Source organism: Strix aluco, chromosome 4, assembly GCF_031877795.1.
Source record: "Strix aluco isolate bStrAlu1 chromosome 4, bStrAlu1.hap1, whole genome shotgun sequence".
NCBI classification, from domain to species: domain Eukaryota; kingdom Metazoa; phylum Chordata; class Aves; order Strigiformes; family Strigidae; genus Strix; species Strix aluco.
This window is the reverse complement of record NC_133934.1, coordinates 95,731,708-95,756,081: the sequence shown is the minus strand read 5'-3', so window position 1 is coordinate 95,756,081 and position 24,374 is coordinate 95,731,708. Positions and strand designations below refer to the sequence as shown.

Below are 24,374 nucleotides of genomic sequence, written 5' to 3'. Positions count from 1 at the left end.
TAAGAATTACAACTACCTGTCAACTAAACCTGTCCAGGTCGGAGCAGTCAGTGTCTCTTTCTTGCTCTCTCTCTTGCTGTTTGTTTTTTTTTTCCCCTGGCAGGGCTTTCATGGTCACCATCATCTCTCTTCTCTCTCAGTTTTTTATCTTGAGACACTTGAGGTTTTCCTTCTATGAATCATTATACAATAAAGGGGCCTACTTCAGATGGTATACTCTATCTCTTAAGTTAAAAGGACAGACAATCATTTTGGCTTTACCCTAATATACACAGTTCTGCAGCTATCTCAATCTTTGGGTCAAGAATTTCCCAAGGCATTTCCTGGGATAATCTGTAGAGCAGTAATGCCTCCTCAGACGTTAGCCAGTCCGATTGCCTGATGCGTTTTACACAGTTCAGTTTAGGGTCCAACTCAGTCACCGCTCAGGGTTGCCAAGCTCACTCCAATTTTCCCTCACCACACACGCAATCGCCTGATGAGATCCTTCTTGTCCACTGACACTCAGCTTTCCACAGGAGCACATGCCAAGCATACAAAGGCTGGGGAATGCAGAGGAATTAACCATTTTTGGAATTTGATTACTTCAAAGCCCTTTCACACACCCAAGTCACTCTTGGTCATACAGAGTATGACGTGATGTATAGAACCTACCTTTTTAACCTTTAAAAGCTTTCCTCTTACCTGAAATCGGGGTTACATGGGAAATTCCTGGCTGAAGTGGCGTTAGTCATTTTGTTCATTAAACAAAGCCACTACCGGAGATTCTCAGCTGCAGCACAGCGTTAGTTATTTCATTCCCTACACAAAGTTGTTAACCGAGGGTCATCCCCACGCACAGTGGGATACATAATGTACATCCCCCCTTCAGTGGCAAGGAGAAGCGGAGTGGGAAAGAGAAGGCGCCAGGCTCCCCGGCTCCTCCAGCCTGCCTTCCCCTCTCTTCCCCACACGACCCGGCCCGCGCCCTTTCCGAGGGTGGACAGAAAGTGCTATCGAGAATTCACATTATTCCCCTTTTTGCGGACCCCACGTCCCATGTGCTGTGTATTGCGACCGGTGGGCAGGAAGAGCAGCTTCTCATTGAGCGAATTAAGTTAATTAAGTGAAGGCTGCTTTCGTTAACTGGCCGAAGACAGCCGCCGGTCAGGCCGTTTGGGCACACCTCTCCTCCGCCTCCCGGCCGGCACCTGCGGCGGGGTGCGCCCGCTCGGCCGCTCCTCGCGGGGGGCCCGCCGGCCGCGGGGGCCCGGCGGGCGGGCGGACAGACAGACAACGGCGGGGCCGGGGCCGCCTTCCCCTCAGCGCGCGGCCGAGGCCAGCGCGAGCGGCCGGGAGCCGCGGGGCCGGCGGGCAGGGCTGGGACGCCGGGGACAGGCGCGGAGCGGCCGTTCGCGGGTGCCGGGCGCGGCTCCCCGCGGGTTCGGGGGGGACGAGGGCCCCCGACGCTGCCGGCGGGGGAGGCGACAGGCAGCCGCCCGCGGCGGCGGCGGGGGAGCGGTGCCGTAGGAGCTCGCGGGGCGCCCCCAAGTGGCGCGGCCGGGCGCGGCGCGGCGGCCTCCCGCTCCCCCGGCCGGCGGGGCACGGCGGCGGCGACGGCGGGACCGTCCCCGCCCCCGGCCCCTGTGGAAAGTTGTCTCTAGGCGCGGAGCCGCCCGGCTCCCGCCTCCCGCTTCCTGGCCCGCCGCCGCTGATTGGCCCGCCGCGCGCCGAGGAATGCGAGCCACCCTTTAAAGGCGCGCGCGGCGCCCGGCGCCCGCAGTGTCCCGGCAGCGCCGCTCCCACCGCCCCCGGCACCCGCCGCCCTTCGGGACAGCCCCAGGATATTAGCGCCGGGACGCGGAGGAGCGGGAGGCCGGCGCTGCCTTCCCGGATCGCTCTCCCCGGAGGTAAGTGCTGAAGCGGCTCCCGCCGCGCTCGCTGTCCCCGCCGAGGGCGGCGGGGGGCACCTGCCCATCCCCGCCGCGCTGCCTGCCTGCCCTGCCTGCCTCCCGGGAGCCGCCGGTGCCGCCGCGCTGGGCGGCGGGTCCTGGGCGCGACGGCAGCGCGGTGACCTCCTTCCTTGTGCCTGTCCCCAGGTTGGTTCAGAGAGACCTTTGCCATGGGGCCAACGGCTGTTCTCCTCCTCCTCCTCCTCACGCTCGGCGTCCCCGAGGCCAAGCGCACTGCAGGTAAGAGCAGCTCTGTGCTGGTACTGGGAGCAGTCCGGGAAGGGGCGGGGGGGGAGGGGAAAGAAAACACTTCTTGGTGTCTGTGTAGACAGCCGAAATTGTGCTCGATGGTGAAGAGCTCCCAAAGCTTTCAATGAACAAAAACTTTTTAACCTGAGCATCAGCTAGCTGGGAACAGGAAACTTTCTCTGGTGTGGAATTTGTGTAACCTTCAGAAGTGGAAACGCAAAGTCTCCAGGACTTGAGCATGTAGCTTGTCCACCCCTGCATTGGGTAGAGGAAAGGGGGAACATGATGTAGCAACTGGCTGAAGAGGGAACTGGGCAGTAGGCTGCTGTCATGGTGCTACAGAGAAGCTGCTACTGTGCTTGCGGTCGCCCAGCTGGACTAAGCAAGCTCCCTTTGCTGTATCCTAGCATAGGAATATTGCCACCTGGGCTTCTGCTGTCCATTTCTCCTCTGCTAGAGTCTAATGAGGTGCCAGAACGGCTGCTACCTTTGTATGTCAGTCAGCAGGTACGTGGCACTGCTGTACAAGACGGCACATGTAGTGCTCCCGGAGGGACTGCTGTGCCATCAGAGCTATGTCGGTGCTCTAACGGGAGATGCTGTACCTTGCACAATAGGCACCACGAGCCAGTGTGTTGGGCAATCCTGGGAGATAGACACCTACTCAGCCTCTTCTTGTCCCTTGCTCATAATGCTTGTTCTGATCTCTCTGCAGAGTCCGGGAGTGATGATAACAGTGTCTTTGATCTCTTTGAACTCATCGGCTTTATTCGGAAGGGAGCTGGGCGCCGGGCACCCGGGGTACACCTGGTGAAGGGACCCGAATCCTCCAGCCCTGCTTACCGCATTGAAGATGCCAGTCGCATCCCTGCTGTCCCTGACTCCAAGTTCCAAGACTTATTAGATGCCATCCATGCTGAGAAGGGCTTCATCCTCCTGGCCACCCTCCGGCAAGCCAAGAAGAGTAGAGGCACACTGCTGTCCGTGGAACAGAAAGATGGCTCTGGTCATGTCTTCAGTCTAGTATCAAATGGCAAGGCAGGCACCCTGGACCTGAGCCTTTCTGGTGATGGCAAGCAGCAAGTAGTGTCAGTAGAGGATGCCTTGCTAGCCACAGGACATTGGAAGAATATCACCCTGTTTGTGCAGGAGGACCGGGCTCAGCTCTACGTGGGGTGTGAGAAAATGGAGAATGCTGAACTGGACATCCCCATCCAGAACATCTTCACTAGGGACCTGGCCAGCAGTGCCAGGCTCCGTATTGCCAAAGGGGGAGTCAATGACAACTTCCAGGTAAGACTTTCACTTAAGTTTTTGCCAGTATTTTCAGTCATCTGCCTTGAAGGTGCAATTAGCTACTCAGCCAGCCTAAAATAACTACAAAGACATGGGTAACGGGGAGAAAGGGTTCCACCGCTGACTAGTTTGTGTATATCTGATAATGACCACCTCTAAATCTGCCAAACTTTAATAATGGAGTTTGAAGGGTGAAGTATTAGGTTTGCAGGGATAGAACTTTTGGCAGCAATAAGAAGGCACTGAAGCTTCCAAACAGGTAGTTGTAGCTTCATTTCTCAGCTTCTTGTACAAGATTCAGAAATTCACAGGTTTATTCCTTCCTGCCTAGAGAGTTACCAGGTCCTTGTGGTCAAGGATGAGAATGTTAGGAAGCACGGCTTTTTGTCATTAAAGAGAATAAAGCAACCTGTTTCACTTTGCCATCTGTCTGTCATGAAATTACTCTTAATGATCTTATGTGAACTTAAGTGCCTACAAGCTCTCTCCATGCCAGTTGTACTTCTTTCCCTTGCAGTCGCAAGTAGCTGTAATTCTTCCTCTGTCCACAGGGACTGCTGCAGAATGTGCGGTTTGTGTTTGGAACAACTCTGGAAACTATCCTGAGGAACAAGGGCTGCTCCAGCTGTAAGTTTGCAATATTCTGAATCCAATGACCTATTAAAAATAAGATTCCTCATTACATTGGAAAGACAAGTTGAAACAGAACTCAGAAGTATGCTGACGTGCAAATCCACGTTGCATAAGAAATAAGTTTATATTTCTGCAGGCACCCCAATGAATCTGGTGGCAGCTGTTTAGCAGGTGTTACCCTGGAATGATAAATGCACGTGGTGAAAAATAAATTTACTTTACGTGTGTGTTTTGTCTCCTAGCCACTAGTGCCATCATTACTTTGGACAACCCCATCAATGGTTCCAGCCCAGCTATCCGCACTAATTACATTGGCCATAAAACAAAGGACATCCAAGCAGTCTGTGGTTTTTCCTGTGATGAACTAACAAACATGTTTGTGGAACTGCAAGGGCTCCGGTCCATGGTTACAACACTTCAAGACAGAGTTCGCAAAGTGGTGAGTGTTGGTTAAATTCATGGTACCTTTCATTAACTGGCACTTAGTGAATGAATTATAACATGCCCTTTGAGAGCCTGGATAAACAGTAATAACCTTACTCTGTGACTTTTGTGGAAAAGGGTGTTTTCTGTGTTAACTTCTAAATATCTTCTCTCTGCTTTGCTCCTCTGCCAAGACCGAAGAAAATGAACTCATTGCCAAAGTGGTCCAGATCACTCCTGGAGTATGCATTCATAATGGAATCTTGCACAAAAATAAAGAAGAGTGGACTATTGACAGCTGCACTGAATGTACCTGCCAGGTAAGATTCCTCACATTCATAAGTCCTCTGTATATAAATTCATGAGTTGAAAATAACAGGTATTTCTAAATTACATTCTTTGTTAGAAAGAGTGAATCCTACACAGAACTGGGCATGCTACAGCAGCCAGAGAATTACTCAGTTTATTTCACCCTACTAGATCTCTGGTATAAAGGCAGCTTTCATCCAGTGTTACAACAGCAGTATTCTAGAAAATTATACAAAACCTCACTCTGATACAGCTGTTAACACACTTTTAGTTCCTTAATTTGGGGAATGCTTGTATTCTTTACATAAATCCATGAGTAAACTAAAAGTCAGCATCAAGTCAAACAAATTTATAATAATGTATCAGCTTTGCTCCACTTTCTGTCTTCACTGAACCTCCTGCTGGCTTAGTAGGAAAAGACATTCTAGTACTCAGTAAAGGCTCTTACAGAAAAACCCTGTAAGTTTGTTATCTAACAAATGTTTCTAGCTGTGTCCCATTAGCTGTTACAGACTATACGGAACAGCAATCCCTTCCAGATTTCAGTTTAGCTGTTTAAATCCCAGGATCACCTGGCAAGATACTCATGCTTTGTGTTCCGCTTTCTGCGGAATGTTGTAAAAATACACCAAAACATACAGTTTCAGAGTTTCTTTAAACTCTTTGCTTGTTCCCTTTAACCGTAAGTATATCTTAGTAAAAGCATCTTGGAATACCAGTCTACCAAAGAGTGGGTTAACTAGCCTGCTGCTGTTTAGAAACTAAAGTCGGGGTATTTGTACATGTGCAATCCAAGGTGCCTCACCAAGTTCTGCATCTGCTTCTATAGGTCTCTACCTCTTTTGTCTTGTAGTCAGCAAATGATACTGTGCCTTCTGTATTTGCCTCTTTCCTACCAATCCTCTTACTCAGTGTTAGCTGTAATTGCCTTAATGTAGTCATTTGCTTGGGGAGATTAAAATAGTAATCATGAGAGCATTCTTCTGACCATGCTGCTACCTTCGAGAAGCAAAACTACAGGCTGCCCTTTAGCTCTCATTGAGATTGGAGGTGGGTGTTTTTACCCTGCCTGCTTGGCTTAAAGATCAAAGACCTCTAAGTATAAGTTATAGATTTCATGGGTCTTGAGCAGAGTCCACTAAACTCATTTTATCTTTACCATATAATCAGCTTAAATCCATATTAACTGAAAAGAAAGTTGGCTTCTCATTCTTGTTTCATTCCCTTGAAGTCTGACCTTATACTTTGGGTATCACATGATAGTCTTTTACTCTAGCCAGCATCTGGTGGCTACTCTTGATCAACTTCTGCAAAACCAAAATACTTCCACTCTTGACTGAAAAATAATGGGTGAGAATGTTTGACTAAAAATACCTGGGAATACCCGTAGGTTGCATTAGCCCTAAATACAAGGGTCTCCGCTTTAGATGCGCTATTGAGTCTTTAAGCGTTGCAGAAAAGATCTCTTTATCATTTAACCAGACTCCAGACATTGTTTATGTTCCACTTGCTTATGGCAGTTCTCACAATTCTTTATAGAACTCTGCCACTATATGCCGGAAAGTGTCCTGTCCGCTCATGCCTTGTTCCAATGCCACTGTGCCTGATGGGGAGTGCTGCCCCCGATGCTGGCGTAAGTATTCAATACCTTCACACTTCTATAGCAGTTGGCTCTATCTAGCTAGACACAGGCTGCTCTAAAGTATATCACAGCTGGATATAACCTTGCACCACTGGAGTAAGGTTAGCCTGATGCTTCTTTGAGGTTAATTGCTTAAGTGACGCATGTGAGCACTAAAACGTCTGAGTTCATGGCCTTTATCTTGTACAAGAGAGGAACATGCACGTGGCTTTTGAGGACAGTTGTGTTCTTTTTTTGTGGAGAGAGGGGTGGGAGAAAAGACTATGGAAAAACATGTACCTGGAGTCTTATTCAGAGCTGTGTCCCCTTGCAGCTAGCGACTATGCAGATGATGGATGGTCTCCTTGGTCTGAATGGACTTCATGTTCTGTGACCTGTGGGAATGGGATTCAGCAGAGAGGGCGATCCTGTGACAGTCTCAATAACCGCTGTGAAGGGTCTTCTGTACAGACTCGAACTTGCCACCTTCAGGAGTGCGATAAGAGATGTAAGTACATATTCTCCTCACACCAGTAATAAACCCAGGCTGCTTTCATTAGCTTAATGCTAACAGCAAAGATTACCATGTAGCTCTGTCACTGGGATGGAGCATTGGTTTCTAACTTTAAGGACTTCTATTAATCAGGTAAAATGGCGCAGATAGTTAATGCAGTAAATAGGCATGTTTGGGCACTGCTCCCAGGACCAAATTTGAGGCCAGTTTATGTATGCAATTTCTCTAGTGACAGAACAACTTGATCCGTGATGGCGCTGAGGCTATCCAATATACATGGAGTCTTTGGTACAGTTCTGGTACTGGCTGTGTCCTAGGTGCTGTGCAGCTGAAGTCTGTTCTTCAGAAACTGTGTTAATAACAGATATCTCTCTCTTGTAGTTAAACAGGATGGTGGCTGGAGTCACTGGTCACCATGGTCATCATGTTCTGTCACTTGTGGCACGGGCATCATTACTAGAATTCGCCTCTGCAACTCTCCAGTACCACAGCTGAATGGCAAACCTTGTGAGGGTGACGCAAGAGAAAACAAATCCTGCCAGAAAGATCCTTGCCCAAGTAAGTGTGTCCAGGTGGTAACTACTATTCAGTAGCTTAAATGGTGAACTTCCTGAGTAGTTGCTATATAATCTAGGTCTAGTCATCTTCTCTCCTTAGAGGTGGGCTAGGTAAAACCTCACAGGTTAGTTTCAGATGAAACTAAACTGTTTTCTGTGGCTCTTCCACAGAGTCCATTACTTCTGTCACTTATGACTGAACAATGTCTAAAGTGCTCTCACTACAGAAGTAATAGTCCTTAGTCAAGTAGAAACTTGTTGTACCACTGAATTTGAAGCTAGACCTGTCTTCTATCTCCCTTTAGTTAATGGCAACTGGGGACCATGGTCTCCATGGGATGCTTGTACAGTGACATGTGGAGGAGGACTTCAAAAACGTAGCCGTCTCTGCAATAATCCCGAGCCTCAGTATGGTGGGAAGACTTGCGTAGGTGAAGCTAGAGGGACTCAGGTCTGCAACAAACAGGACTGTCCAGTTGGTGAGTATCCATTTTCCCATAAACATCTGAAGGTTGTGGACAATCTTGAAAATACTGATTAAAAAAATTTGACATAAGATTGTAAAACACAAGTACTAGAATTTTAGACCAGCATATTGGCCAAATATTGTAGCAATATGGTAAGTGTTCCTCATCATGACACTTTCTCATTTGTTTCTCAGATGGGTGTCTGTCTAATCCCTGCTTTGCGGGGACGACATGTACCAGCTCCCCTGATGGTTCCTGGAAGTGTGGTGCCTGTCCTGCTGGGTACCATGGTGATGGTGTCCACTGCCAAGATATTGATGAGGTAAGAAGACTAGAGTTTGCTCCTTGAAAGGGAGTGAAAGAAAATGGGAGAATAAAATCCCAGTGTTTTATAATGCTAACTGTTGTTGTCTCAAACTTATATTTCAGTGCAAAGAGGTTCCTGATGCCTGCTTTGTCTTCAATGGAGTGCACAGGTGTGAGAATACTGAACCTGGGTACAACTGTCTGCCTTGTCCACCACGTTTCACTGGGACACAGCCATTTGGTCGCAGTGTTGAGGATGCCATGGCTAACAAACAGGTATTGTCAACGTGAGAACTGTTCTGGGTTATGAAATCTCACAAAGTTTCTAAACAGAAAGGATGTATGCATTTCAGGGAAGAAGGACTTGGTACGCTTAATAAAACACCATCCTCTGTGATTCAGGAGGACCATTAAGCAGTTTCTACTGGAGCTTAAAATGAGTTTTAAAAATCATTGTCTTCCTCAGTCATGGAGGGTTCAGACGTCATACGTAATTTTAGGAGAGTAATTTAATCAGTATTCACTTATGATCCAACAAGATGTGCCTTGGAGATATTTTAGGGCTTTGTTCCATTTGAAAATAAATAAGTTTTGAACAAGAAAAATAATTAGTGTTAAGACTGCTACTGGAGTTGGGGGGTGGAAGAAAGTAATATATGAGGCTTTTTTTTTTTTTTTTTTGCCTTCCTGATTGAAGGATCTCTGGTCAAAATAAGCATGTATTCTCCATGTTTTATTTGAATCTTTGGGGAAAAATGAGGAATAAAAAAATGTTTCCAGTGGATTTAACTTCTGTGTGGTCTCCTAGGTCTGCAAGCCACGTAATCCATGCACAGATGGAACACATGACTGCAACAAGAATGCTAAATGCAATTACCTTGGCCACTTCAGTGATCCCATGTATCGCTGTGAATGTAAACCAGGCTATGCTGGCAATGGCATCATCTGTGGAGAAGATACTGACTTGGATGGATGGCCAAATGAGAACCTTGTTTGTGTTGCCAATGCCACTTACCACTGTAAAAAAGTAAGTTTATCCTGTTTTCCCATCTACCATTATAACAGTCTATCTGAGAAATATACAAAATATCTTAGGTTTGAGGTATAAGCAAGTCTTTAGTTAGAGCTCTTAAACTATCCTCTCTGCAAATAAAACCGGTAAAATACCCGTCTGTGTAGGGATACCACTGTCAAGGTATTGTTAAGAGCCTTTTCCTGTTGCTTTAGATATTCCTGCAATATGGAAAAAAAATGAAGCCTGACACAATTATGTTATAAATATTCTAGGAATACTCTAGTTTAGGCTATATCTATACCAGCTTTGCTCTGACAGACATCTATCCCCAGGGAAAGAAAAAGAGAGTAAGATTCTCAAAAGCAGCCAAACCTTTGTTTTAAAAATTATTTGAACTATGGCTTTTTAAGACATCCTCACAGAAAAGACTACCTAAAATTGAGAGAATTATAGTAAGATAACACGTACCTGATTGAGGTATTATGATTTTGCCTAATGACTAGATCTTACCTGCTAAAATCCCTATTGTAATCATGCCAGCAGTAAACACATCGGCGTACTTTCTCCTTTCTAGGATAACTGCCCTAATCTGCCCAACTCTGGGCAGGAAGACTATGATAAGGATGGGATTGGTGATGCCTGTGACAATGATGATGACGATGATGGTATTCCTGATGACCGGGTAAGACAACAGAAAAGAACAACCTTTGAGAATGTAGCTTTCTCATTCCCCTTCCTAAGGCCTGGGTCTAGCTTCTGACCTTCATCTTGAGAGGACCATAGGAAACTGCTGACATTGACAGCTGTCCTAGAAACCTTTAGATATGCATTAACTATGCAGATAGGGGAAAGAGTTAAAACTGGAACGCTTCTGCCTTTCATTTCTTCTTTTGTATAGCACTACAAGCATAAGCAAAATCTGGTTAAAGCTTTAATTTGACTCTTTTTAAAGCCTGACTTCTTTCTCGCTCTTGTAGGACAACTGTCCATTCATCTACAACCCACAGCAGTATGACTATGACAGGGATGATGTTGGTGACCGCTGTGATAACTGCCCCTACAATCACAATCCTGATCAGACTGACACTGACAACAATGGAGAAGGAGATGCATGTGCTGTGGATATTGATGGAGATGGTAGGTGGCCTCTAATCACTCCTTTAGATGGTTTTCTAATTGCAGGTTGACCAAATGTACCCAATGTACCACTGACTTCCTACCAGAATTTCATCCCTGAACACACAAAAGTTCTCCTCTGGTGGCTTCGGGGCACGAAGACTACTGAACTAACAGTTATAGCTAATAGCTATAGCTAATGGAAATTTGTTTTGAAATATACACACTTTGGCACAGTTAAATTCTAGCTCTACTCTCATGGTAGGAATAGAAGTGTGTGGCAGAGCTAGAGAGACGTCTAGTTTCAATGCTTTCAAAAATGTACCAGGAAGTGTGTGGTGGCTTTATACAGTTCTTTGCTGCATTTAGAAGTCTGACTTTCATTCATGAACTCTCCTTAATTTTGCAGGGGTCCTTAATGAAAGGGACAACTGCCAATACGTCTACAATGTAGACCAGAGGGATACAGACTTGGATGGTGTTGGAGATCAGTGTGATAACTGTCCACTGGAACACAATCCTGACCAGGTAGGAAATTTGCATTATATAGAAGACTGGTATTATAAAAAATACAGCGTGTTGTGTATTGTAGTAAATTTGAACAAGTTACAGCTTAAATCTGACTTGTCACAAATCATTCTTATTGACAAATGGTGCTTTCATCAAATAACAGTTGCCCTCACAGTTCAAAAAGCTGCTAGGTATTTTCTGAAAAGTAAGTCTAGTGAAGATCTGAGACTACTGTGTGTACTTGTCTCCTAAACACTTCTTAGGTTTGTCAGTTGTGGTGATTCTCATAGTGAAGATATGAAATTTCTGGGAGCACTGTATGCAATCTAGGTAGGCAGGAACCACCCTGTAGTTCTGTGTTTCCTTAGGGTCAAAGTTGCCTTCAGTCTTTGTCCCTAAGTTCAAAACAGCTGCATTTCAAAAGATAACTTTTCTACCAGTAAGTTGAAGGCACCACAGGTTGCTTTTCTCTAAGTCTATTCTGACACTGCTAAAATTCCCCTTCATAAAAATCTAGGGGGATCCAGCCTGTTGCACTGGTTCAAAAATGTTTGAAGGCAGAAGTAGATAAAGCCTGTGCCACCCTGTCAAGTACTAGGCTGTAATTTTAATAGCTTCAGGGATATAACTGGAATGTTTGAAGGGTTAGAAAAGCTGTTGCAAATCAGTGGAATCTAGAGTATGGTCATGTAGCCTAAAAGCAGCATTACTTGAAGGATTTAAACAGATAATATAAAATTTCTGAGTCTTTGTCACTTTACTACTTCAACGCCTAAGGGTGGAAAGTGCCAGAAGATCCTTTCAGGCACTTTCTCTTAATTCTTTGTAAATCAAAGTATTCTCTTAATACTTTGAAATGTTAATATAAGACTCTAATTGTTTTGCAACCACTTTTCTAATCAAGTTCTAGAAGCAGTGATACTAAATTTCAAATGGCAGAATTAGTAGCTATTCAAACAGTGTGGTATGCTTTCTGTCTACACCAACACCAGGGTCATCCACTAGTGTTGACAAGACCACTAGACTAAACCTTGAGGCAGCCTCAGGGATGACTGGATTGTTCTTCTTACTTCAGAAGCTGACCAAGCAAATGACTGGCTAAAATATGTGATCAGCAAGGCAGTTCATGCAGTCTTTGACCACTATGGGAATTGGCTTGACTGAATCAGGGGCATGAAGAGCATTATAGGCTTTTATGATAAAGAAAATTATGACATGGTGTGGAAGCTGTAAAACCAAGACTTGGTAGACTATGTTTTAATGTTACAGTCTCTACTGGCTAGGTACAGAGTAGTCCTACCCTTATCTGTCCCTTGGAATCAGGGAGCTGTCAGAGAAGGTGAGAGGTAAAGTACCCTGTGTGCAGTATGGTAAACTAGTGACAGAAGAGTCCCATGGCAGAAGGGAGAAGAGAAGCTGATGACCACACTGCTTTCTGCTGATGTGGATTCAAATTAAAACCAGGGCAACACTAAAGCAGCCCAAAAGCAGTTAGCACAAGCAGCTTTAAGCAAGCGTGTATTAATCCTAATACCTTACAACATTCACTTTAGCTCTTGCTAAAGCAAGCAGAAATCCCAATTAATTCTAGCTATTAAGACTCCTATTTCAGACTTTTTTAAAGTGGCTTTTTAAAATGTTCTTTATTTTCTTCCCTTTCTTAGGAAGACACTGATTCTGACCGTATAGGCGATCAGTGCGACAATAACCAGGACATAGATGAAGATGGCCATCAAAATAATCTTGATAACTGCCCCTACGTGCCCAATGCCAATCAAGCTGACCATGATAAGGATGGAAAAGGTGATGCCTGTGACCATGACGATGACAATGATGGTATCCCTGACGACAAAGATAACTGCAGATTGGTTGCCAATCCAGATCAAGCTGATTCTGATGGTAAGATGGCCAGTATCATTGTAACATTTTAAGAGTATCTTCCAATAGTTTGAAGCTTTTTTTTAACACTATTTAGGGTTGGACAAAATTTCCAAGTAACAAAGATAGAATGTCTGTACTGTTTTTATAATGCCCCTTAGGAATAAGGAGCAATGTAAAAAATGATCACATATACAACTTATTCCTAAGTCACTTATCAGGCTGGAGTGAAATGGGATTCATACAGTAGCTGTTACGGCTTCTGTAGTGTCTCTGCCAGCAGTACCTGGGCAGTCAGAGATCTGAATTAAGATTTTAACTCCAAGTTGTAAGACTCAGAAGCAAACAATGGTGATATAATGGTAAAATTGCTTGCCCTGCAGGTGATGGACGTGGAGATGCTTGCAAAGACGACTTTGACCAAGACAGCGTACCAGACATTGATGATATCTGCCCTGAAAATGTGGACATTAGTGAGACTGATTTCCGAAGATTTCAGATGATTCCCCTGGATCCCAAAGGAACATCCCAAAATGATCCAAACTGGGTTGTTCGCCACCAGGGTAAAGAACTGGTTCAGACAGTCAACTGTGACCCTGGCCTTGCAGTTGGTAAGGGGAAAATTTTAACTCCTAACAGGCATTACAGTGTTTGATGGGGGGGGGCAGGGAGAACATGAGAAACTATTAAACAGTTGTTTAAGAATCACAAAAGAGCAGTGCCTAGAACTTTCTCCTTTAATGCCCCCATAGGTTTTGATGAATTCAATGCTGTGGACTTCAGTGGCACCTTCTTCATCAATACAGAAAGGGATGATGATTATGCTGGCTTTGTATTTGGCTACCAATCTAGCAGTCGTTTCTATGTTGTCATGTGGAAGCAGATCACCCAGTCTTACTGGGACTCCACACCAACCAAAGCTCAAGGCTACTCGGGTCTCTCCATCAAAGTTGTGAATTCCACCACTGGTCCAGGAGAACACCTTCGTAATGCTCTGTGGCACACAGGAAACACTCCTGGCCAGGTAAGAGTGGCACTTTGATAACCTACTCTTCTGCACTGTAAGGCAGGCTGTTCTTCCAACAAGTTAGATGCTTACAGGGGGTCTGCACATGCTGATCAGAATTGCATAGTTGTCTTGGAAAAGAACAGGAACTTGGTAATCATCCCTAATCATGCATAATATTGTACAAAATCAACAGGATTGCATGCTGCAGACAGGCTTTCCAGCAGCAGTGAATCGGTTGTTTCTGGAATTGTGTAGTAGTTTCCTATTTACATATTTAAAAGTAAATTGAAATGCAGCTGACTTCAAAAGACCCCATTAACAAGCCTAATGACTTATTTTAAGCCTTTACTACTCATAATGATGATCATCAAGGCACATTCACGTCAAAATAATGGCTATGTTATCTCAGGCCTCTGGTTAATACAAAAAATCTTCATTCGTAGGTGAGAACTTTGTGGCATGACCCTCGTCACATAGGCTGGAAAGACTTCACTGCATATAGATGGCGTCTTAGCCATAGACCAAAGACTGGTTACATCAGGTGAGCCTCGTCCTTTTATCTTAAGTAATTATCACAAGGAAAGTGGATATCTGTAAAGAAGAACCTAACAGAAGCTTGTCAAAGATGGCTGACCTATTCTCTCTTTGTAGGGTTGTAATGTATGAAGGGAAGAAAATCATGGCAGACTCAGGACCAATTTATGATAAAACCTATGCTGGTGGTCGGCTAGGATTATTTGTCTTCTCTCAAGAAATGGTGTTCTTCTCAGATCTTAAATATGAATGCAGAGGTAAGGAAGACATTGTCTTTAAGAGATCCTATATAAATGAATTGGTTCAAGAAAGCTCTTCTCAAGAAAAATAGAATGGATCAAGAAATAAGAGCTAAGAGGCAAAGCTCACCCATGATCTTTCATGGCTTGATCTCAAGCAAGTTCTGCAGGCAGAAACAGGACACCTGCTTGCTAAACTCTTCACAGTTAGAAGTTTATAAAATCTAAGTATATTTATATTCTGTTATTTCATAGTATCAGAAATCTATGTTAAGTTAAGCAAGCAAAGTAGAAGGCTGTCCATATATAGCACTCTTGCAGTTCAGTGAAGGTAAGTGGATCTGACTAGTTCCAGGCATCCCAGTCTTCTGAAATTGTGACCTTATTATGTAATGGTTATGTAAAACAGATTCTGAAGTCTAACTCAAGAATGTACCTAAGAACTCCCTGTTTTCTTTACCAATATATTCTTTACAAATGTCTCTAGGGACTAATGTCTGACACATAATCATGCATAATACACAGAAACATTAAATAGCTCATTTTTTTTTCTTTCACAGATCCATAATCACAAGGTTATTGGATCGAGAGACTATTTTAAAATGCTGGTATTGCACCTTCTGAAACGTTTAGCCTTACAAATCCTGGGACCATTATATTATTCCTTCCTTTCTTCTTTCTGCGTAAATGTGGACTCAAAACACATGATCTGCCTCAAGAGAATGCTTTTGAGAGAATGAAAGTGAGAACATACTTGGTATCTGACCTCTGCTGAAGTGGAAGGAAACAAATGTGTCTTGCAACTGAGAATTGTCTTCACTGAACAAGCACACTTCTTTCAGTAGGAAAGACATTTGTTTGCTGTTTATCACAGTGCAGTGTCACTGCCTCTCTAACTGGAGGTCCCATGGAGTAGCATTTTGTAAAAAGAACATCTTTGGATGTGCTGTGGACTACTTAAACTGAAGACCTTTCATTGTGTGGGGAAAAGGGGTTTTGGGTGGGAGGGTGAACTCTTAAGTCTTTTTTTCTTTATGGGGGAGAGGAATTTTTTAAATGAGGGCTGCGCTACCTTGGTTTACATCCATTTAACTTGGAGACATGATTATCATTTTATATTGTCATATCTTTCAGATGAAATCACAGCCTTTTACTCTATTTGTGGTGAGCTAGATCAGCTGCTCTATTACACAGGACAAAACAGATATCCTAAAACTGATTTCCATAGTGGGAGGGGTAAAGAAGATAAAAACTGGCACACTGGATCACACCAGCTTTGGGAAAACTGGGACTTACAATTAGATTCTGTTTTTTCCTGATTAGATGCAGATCTTTCTTACCTTTAAAAGTTTTCTTTCAGATATGGTGCCAGAAAGCACCGCCATCTCAGCTAGCACTGCGCTGCCCTTCAGGAAACCAGCATGTGCTTCACTTTTTATGGTTAAAAAGGCACAAAAATAATAGTAATGAAAACATTCCTTTTCTACATGCCATAGATGCTTTAAAACCCTTGCTTCTTTGGAGAGGAGGGGAAGGGGCCTGTAGATAAAATACTGAAATTGTAAAATATTTATTTTTTCCTATCCTTGATGTTAATGACTGAGGGATTATTGATTAAAACAACAAGAAATGCGTCAAGACTATCCACCTAATCATTGTTACAAGTCTTCATGACTGTAAGATTGTAAATACAGATTATTTATTAACTCTGTTCTATATTGAAACTAGAGGGGTTTTAGTTGAGAAAAAAATCTTGTCTGGAGCAGATAGTGGTGATGTATTTGTTACAAAGAGCAATTTTCCCATAAAGGCTTTGAGGTGCAGGGAAAAGTGGCAGGGTGGGGAATGGGATGTTTGTTTTTCTCAGTCTGAGCTCAATGTTGGCTTTTCCTTTCTTTGTGCAAGGCAGTTGGTAGCCTGGCAGGCAACTGTTCTGCAGTGCTAAAACACAAGTCCCTTTAGATGGTAGCAGTTCCTGTCCCAGCCATAGTGCTAGAGATGAGGGAATGCTATTTACCATCTTCAGCAGTTACTTAGTACTGGGAAAGGTCTGCAGTGTTTTACCACTGGTCAGTGGGCCTGACACAAAACCAGAATACCTGCCCTAAGGAGATTGCAGAGGGGGCACAATGACAGCAGTCAGTAACCATTCAAGCCAGCTATGTGTGCTGCTGCACACTAATTATTGTAACTAATGATGTGCAGCTATAAAAGAAGGAATTCTTCACGGAATACATAGAATTTCAGGAGCTCCTTGCAAAAGAGGGAGAGGGCTTGATGTACATTAAAAGATGATTGTTTTCCCCAACAGAAGGGGCAGCATCCTTTTACCTATAGTATTTCCTTGTCTTTTCAAAAAAGGAAGAGAAATGAACACAGTGAAAGTTTTACGTACAAATATTACCTCATTGTTGTGTGACTGAGAAAAACCTTTGGATTAAGCAGAGTTCAAATGTCTAACAAACTTTAAAGCTACTGTAGTACTAAAGTTAATGCTGTACATAGTCAAAATTTCTTTGCAGAAAATGTATTCCCAGTAAGGAAATGGCATTGGAAAAAAAATTGTCAAATACAATTTCTAATGTTGTGTTATATTTTTTCCTGTCATCTTGTATACCAGTGCTTGTATTTTTATAAATTATTTTTCTCATTGCCATTGTAATAGTTAATCACATAATTGTGTAGATACGCTATTTAAATAATTTATCATGAAATGCTACCTGTAGAGTTAGTATTTCTATTTTTATAAAATGTTTGCACACTGAACTGAAGATTTTTTGCTTCCCTCCTCCCGATGTTTTTGCTAGCATAATTTTCTAAGAACATGCTTTTTTGTAAACATTTTTAACCATTTTCCATTTTAAAGTTGTGTAAGTTGTACAATAAAGCTTCTTACATACAAAGAACAATAAACCAACAAGGACACACATTTATACCTTTGTGCTCTAGTTTTATTCATGCTTTATAATACTTCTGTAGATTACTGATATGTTATTCATGTCAAATGGGCTTCAAAGCAGGACATCTCTATATTCTACATTAAAACTATGACAGGGGCTGCAGTATCCAGCCCAGCATAACATTTTGTCCACCTGAAGGCACTAAACAGTTAGGTAGCATGGACAGCAGGCAAAGTCGATTCTGAAGGGTTCAGCAAAGACTTCTGTAAGTGTAGACACAGCCATGCTGCCCTTGATGCAGCCACACAGCATAACACTCAGGGATTTCAATCATCCCCAGCCAGGCTTACCTTCTATTTCTCTCTTTCACATGACAAGAGGCAGCATGATGGACATCTCCAGGGGCAGATGAATGTTAATATCTCTCTCTAGACTGAGATGGCTAGTGCAATCAAAAAGCTGATCATGTGGCACTGTATCAACTACTGGAACATGCTGATAAAGATAAAAGCAGTTAAGACTAGTTGCTCAGTCCTTACGGCTGCAGTTTGTCTCATGAGCCCTTTAGCAAAGTCAGGTGCTATATTATGAGTGCTAGATATCCACATGAAAAGTGTATTTTGGGGGTCCTGCAGGTATACAAAATTAATCTTTACATCTCCTTTTCCTGAGGATGAAGAGTCCTATTCCATGTTTTTTCCCATTTTTCTGTCACTAAACTTTTGAGGACAATCCTGTATATTTTATTTTATTCCACTGAGAAGAAGGAGAAAAAAGACAAAGAACTCCTGACCTGTTGCTTCCAAAATATGGGTGGCTGCTGAATTTCTGCCCTCACCAGTTACAGGATTGTCTGGTTCATTTCTCTGGAGTGAGATGTGGTAGTCTCTTGTGGGAATGCACCATCAGTATAACCCATCTGATCTCACCTGGGCCTGCTGTACCAAAGGTCCCGCAGTTCTGGTCTCAAAAATCTCTTCTTGCCTCCCAGGGGCACCAGGAAGAGCATGAACTACAAAAAAAACCCCAAAAAATCCCACCTGGAGAAATCTCTTTACCATACTTGCAGGAAGAATGATATGCTCTGGAATTAGAAGGACAATCAGTTGTATGAACAGATGTATCTATATATGGGTATATGTAGGTCCAATCAGAAGTTTAAAAAAGAGAACTGCTGTGGATGTGGGGGAAGATAGACTTGGCAGCCCATTCCAATGACCTTGTTTAAGCCCAAGCCAACCTTTCACGCTAATTTATTGCATGCATTTATGTAGCTTATATTGGTGTAGTATCTGATGATACATGCCTTAGAATAATAAAGGCAAGTCATATGTCTTGTGTTAACTCATAGATTAAGTCCACCCACTTGTTGCTTGGGGAGTGTGAATACAGTCGGACACAAGAAAGAGGCAAGTTGAGGTAAGTTAGGCTTGTATTTGCCCAAAGAAACGACTGTCGAAGAACAACTAGACAGGAAGAGCATGGAAAACAGCCGTGCTTCACAGGGCAAAATCTCCGTAGGTGAAGCCTGTGGGAAGCATGAGTCTCCAGGGAGCTGGGAACAGCACCAGTGTGACCAACTAAGTGTACCAACTAATGCATGCCACTTCTAGTGATACTGGGTATTTGGCCAACACTTTTTGCATAAAGAATCTTTGGATTTCATGCTGTTGCAGAGTGCAGTGTTTTCTTACCATACCACGCTCTTCTCACAGCCCATGCAAGTACAATAGCTTAAGTTTTGGAGTGGTCATCTGCATCAAGCCTATGTTCAAGAGGCATAGTAGTTTCACCTGCAGATATTGATAACCTATGGAGATAAAAACTGAGATAACTGTGGTAAGATCTGCATCTTAATGAAAACAGTGCACTTTTTGCCAATATTGCAATGATTTCGTACTGAAGTCCACAGTATGGTAATTGGCTGATTTTCAACATAAATTCATTTTGGAAAGGATTGCTAAGATTATAGAACAGAGCATCTTAATTTATCCACAAGGTGAGTTCTAGCTCTTATTTCTCATCATTTCTAAGTGAGAAAGAACAGGTGCTCGAAGTTGTATGAATATTTAAGCAGAGTTACGACAAGAGGAAAAGAACTCATTAGAGAAAGTGTTTGGCAAGCAAAAGTCTCAAAGATAAAATCTTACATAGGAAATCCATAAAATTAGGCATGTATCACAGGGTAACTTGGGGTTTCAGATTTAGGCAAATCCTAGGAAGCTCAGCCATCATTTATCTTTAATTTTTCAACTGTTTTCAAATTCAAGAACTGCTAGCCTAGGCAACACATACAAGAGCTAAACGGAGTGCTGCTTAGATACTGTGTCAGTCTCCCTTAATGACTCCACTAACAAAATGCATATGGAGAGACCATTTTAGTGTTATTGTAAAAATCAGGGTAGAATGCCTCTGGCAATACCCTTCCCACCAAAACTATGCATACCAAATACACAAAAAAACAATAGGAAAATAATGACATGGAACAGTATTTCCACAAGGAGAAAACAAATTTTTAAGTGGGGGAAAAAAGTTCTAAATACAGAATACCTGCTTATAAATCAAAATTATTCATGAACTTTAACACTCTAAATTAATACACCCTTGTGAGTATTCCAGTTTGTTGGGGTTTTTTTAATGCATAATAGATAAGGTACAGCAGATTCAATTGCAAGTGGTGAACTATTTCACATAGACTTAAATGACAGGGAGCCTTTTATTCTAACTACTGCACCTGGATTCCAGCCAATCCCTCAATGAAATGTATAATTGGATAACTGCAGGTTATAGCATTAGTAGTATTCAAGCACCTCTATTCTATTTAAAAAGGAAACAGTTTTCCTGACCTTTAAATCTTGCTACAAATAAAAGAGCAATTATTTCTCAATAAATACATGTGTTGAAAATTTAAGAAAAAAACCCCAGTTACTATTTTTCCTAGATTTCAAAAACCTTCCTAATTTAACAACTTCCTAACCATCTGCCAAACAACCTTGTCGTCTGTGTCTGCCCTTCAAACTGTGAGATTCCCAGAGGTGAGGCTCTTTTTCTGTAACGGGGGAGGAAATGCTCTTTGGAAGGGTAAACAGTGTAGCAGATTTTGCGCATAAAAAGCAAGAGAGAGATATCTCATTTAAAGCTGTTGTTAGAAAGCCTTTCTCAGAAGCATAACAAAGAGAAGAGATACATTCTCATATTAATTACTGAAGTTTTATCTAGAAAATAGGGGGTTTTCATAAAATATAAAAATTATTATTGAAATTAGAGAAATTGAGCTGCAAACAACAGTCTCTCACCTATCCTTCCCTGATTTTGAGGCAAAATTGCAGCCTTTCTAGCACATGAATTACTGGCATACTTTTTCGCACTTCTAGACTAGTCCTTGCTACTCTGACGACATGTTTAAGCAGCCCTTTCCTCTCTGATCTATGCAGCAGATAATTTTTGCACAGCCTGTTTTCACTCTGTGCTCAGCATGTCCACTGACTCTGCAGGAGTTCTGCTGGGGAAGTGAGAGGGAAAGCATGCACTACAGATCCACAAAGTAGATACCAGCCATCGTCTGGCCTGGAAAAAAAAACCATTTAGCTGAGAATCTTTGTGGGGTATTTTCCTCCTTTTTTTTTTTTTTTTATGATGAAGCTGGAAGTTTTTTCACTCCTTGGTAGAATTACTTCAATTTAAACTTGAATTCTGGATATATAAGGATAACTTCACTCCTTTTATCATTGTTGCCTATAGCCAACAAACTTTTTTTTTTAAGCAGGATATTTAGTCTCTCACTTCTCTTTGAAACAGAAAAGACCCTCAACCGCTCTAAATCTGCATAATGACTGTAAAGCTGGACTGAACTTCTCATACCATTACAGAATACTGAAATCAACACTATAGTTCTTTAAATCATCCTATTCAAATATATGTATTTATATTATATATAGTATATATTAAATTAATACATATATATACACTTTTATATATACACATATGGTTCATGAAAATTATTGAATCACCCTTATTTTCCTCATTCAAAGATAAACACCATGGAGTTTGTAATTTAAAAGAGCAAACCATGCAGCATGGAAACATACCCACTAGAGTGAAACAGTATCAACAGCTGAGTGCTGGCCACCATGAACACCAGCACTGTATGTATGTTACTGAGGAGTCTCAGTGGCAACGGCAGAATGGTTTTGTCATATATTGCTCACACATAGATGCAAGCACATCAAAATCTTCTCTCCATGGGTATGTTGCTTTCACCAATATTAAATTTTTGGAACAAAATTATCTATCTTGTGCTGTAACATCACAGTGGGCAATAAGAAAAGAGCACAAAACAGCACAAACCTATGTGCACACATGAAATTTCTTATTCCTCAATATAAAAGATCTCAAAGCCCAAAAGCCAGAAGGATAACATTAAAAATCAGTCTCCTGTGCTCTGCTGTGTTTGGGATGCATGGAGCTAGGAAAGACTGTAAAGAAGTTAATTATCAGAATCTTTTTACCAAAACCAACTTACCCTGAATGAAGGTATGTATTTTGGAAAACCTGTTTCCAAATCCTGAGTTAGGCTGCAAATGAAAAAAAATCATTTAAATATCTTAATCATCAGTGCTGCATCACTCCCTGAGGAGAAGCCACCACATTCCAGTGCAGCCCCAACAGAGGGGTTATTGCAGGTCACAATGGAGAGACACTGGAAAAACAAAGAAAAACCCATGAATCCTCCTGGGCTCAACTTTTCTTTTACTCTGATATTGGTGATGTTTCAGAAAATTACCTTGTCACTAAATTTTACATATTGCCATTATTCTGTACCTCAAACCACTAACCATGTTTTACCAAGTAATTTTATTTCCTACAGTTTTACTTAAAGCTGAAAATAGAGGGCCTGAATTGATATTTCACCTGTAACATCAAGCAAGAAATAAAATCTTCCCAAAGAACCTGTTATTTAATATAATGCAGTAAAAACCAAGCACGGATAAATATTAGGTCACTAATTTTTGAGTCTCTGAGTTTGGGTACTGACCCTATGTGCCTTTGGAATAGCATTTCGTGAGCGCTAGGTCCCTGTGGTGTGCAGTGACTACAACTGGTGCAGGGTGCTCGGCACTTCCCGAGGCCTGAAGAGAAGTAACAGAGTTTCTGTTGGAATATACACCTCAAGTCACTAGTCATTCAAACTTACCTCCTCATCCCTGAAATGCCAGATTTTAATAAAAAGCTGTATTCATGGCTTCAGGAATGTTGTACGGCTTAGTCAGCAACAGGCTCTTCCTTGAGGGTGCTAAGAAAAGCTTTTTCATAACAGTAAGAGATTGAAGATACCAAAATACACCAGAAAAGAATTAATTAGTATTTCTCTTAATATACATTATATTCTGCATATAAACTTGAAACAGAACCTAGTTCTCCTCAAAAACTATCGGAGCACTTTAACAGTTTTTGAGAAGGACTCAAATTCCGTGTGAAATTAACTGGATTGTGGAGAGATTACAGCCAGTGGACAGACCTGCATGAATATCATACAGGCACACAAAATACTCTTCAGAAAAGTTGTTGGCATTGCTTTGATTATATTTATGGTAAAGAAATTATGACACAGGCTTAAAATTTTTAAGGAAGATAAGAAATACTTCTAGGCGAGATTTGCAAAGCTCCATGAAATGTGCTTACAGCAATCCTATGCAGAGCAGTGGGACTGTGCAGAACACCCAGTATCCATGGGTTTGTTATTGCTGTTGCAGAACAAGTGAAAATATCAGAAAATAAAACAATAAATAGCACTTGCTTGTCACAAATATAATGTCCCATTTACATTTTTAATTAAAAGAAAGTAGGTTAGATTCTGGTCTCTGTTATATCCACACACTTACCACTTCCTCAGGAGTGTACATCCACTCAGACTGGCAACTCTGTAAATGAGATTAAAATCTGGCCAATATGTGCATTGATTTAAACATTCAGACTAGTTCAAGTAAACCCTATGCCATGACACAGCCATTGTATAATTAACATTCTAGCCATACATCTTTTCTTGTTGAATGTTAAACAGCTAGCATAGTATCTGAGAGAGAATTTGTCCTTTTAGTTTGTGTCAAATGAGAGCTTGTCAATGGGAAAATATATTGAGTTTTCTTTGCTAAGAATATCTCTCCCCTCTCAAAAAAAAACCCTTTTAAAAGAGAACCATGTTTTTTTAATAATGTCGTCCTATTCTGACACTACAGTGAGATGAAAAACTAACCATCAGCTCTGTAAATAAGTAGAAAATTCAGGGAAAATAGTAGTTAAAGAGTAGACAAGCAAAAACTTGTAATGAATTTTTCTTACTATCTCAAACACAAAACAGCTGTATTACCGTCCCCCCAGCTAGCCATTACTATAAGGATTCACAATCTAGTAACTGCTAGGGCAAACTTCTGAACTCCTTCACTTTTATCCACACCAAGCCTTCATAAGGGACTGCGATCTTTCGTCACTTAGTTACATTTCTGAACTAGAGGATATGACTCTTTGCTATACGGTTACACTCTTCACAGGATCACGAATGGGACACAGCTGAGCAGACTGGTGCTGATGTTCTGATCCAGCAGAGGACTTGTGCAAGCCTTTACCTTCAACCAAACCAGCAGTCCAGCAGACAGCCACGGGGAAGAAACTCGAGGATGTATTTAGGTCCTTCACTGAGTCGGGGCGCAGCAGTTGGGCAGGCTGCAAGCTCCAGTAAACTGCCCTGGGGTAACGGAGGTCAGGCTTTAGCTAACTTCATTAAAAAAGTAGATTGTGTGTAAAGGAAGAAAAATAAAATTATTATATACATTTCATATCCGCTTTAATAACATCTCATCAGCAGAAAGT

At 42.2% G+C, this 24,374-nt stretch overlaps 1 protein-coding gene across 1 annotated transcript; it reads left to right on the top strand.

Annotated features, from left to right (window-relative positions):
• The first annotated feature begins 1,772 nt into the window (after positions 1-1,772).
• Positions 1,773-17,540, top strand: THBS1 (thrombospondin 1). Its single transcript, XM_074824477.1, has 22 exons — positions 1,773-1,889; positions 2,079-2,171; positions 2,896-3,473; positions 4,028-4,103; positions 4,352-4,548; positions 4,727-4,852; positions 6,381-6,474; positions 6,797-6,970; positions 7,358-7,534; positions 7,839-8,012; positions 8,195-8,322; positions 8,430-8,582; positions 9,115-9,333; positions 9,896-10,003; positions 10,299-10,458; positions 10,847-10,965; positions 12,612-12,846; positions 13,209-13,436; positions 13,578-13,849; positions 14,278-14,375; positions 14,486-14,625; positions 15,168-17,540. Exons 2-22 carry the CDS (start codon positions 2,102-2,104, stop codon positions 15,173-15,175), a joined length of 3,534 nt encoding a protein of 1,177 aa, XP_074680578.1. The 5' UTR covers positions 1,773-1,889; positions 2,079-2,101; the 3' UTR covers positions 15,176-17,540.
• The last annotated feature ends 6,834 nt before the right edge of the window (positions 17,541-24,374 follow it).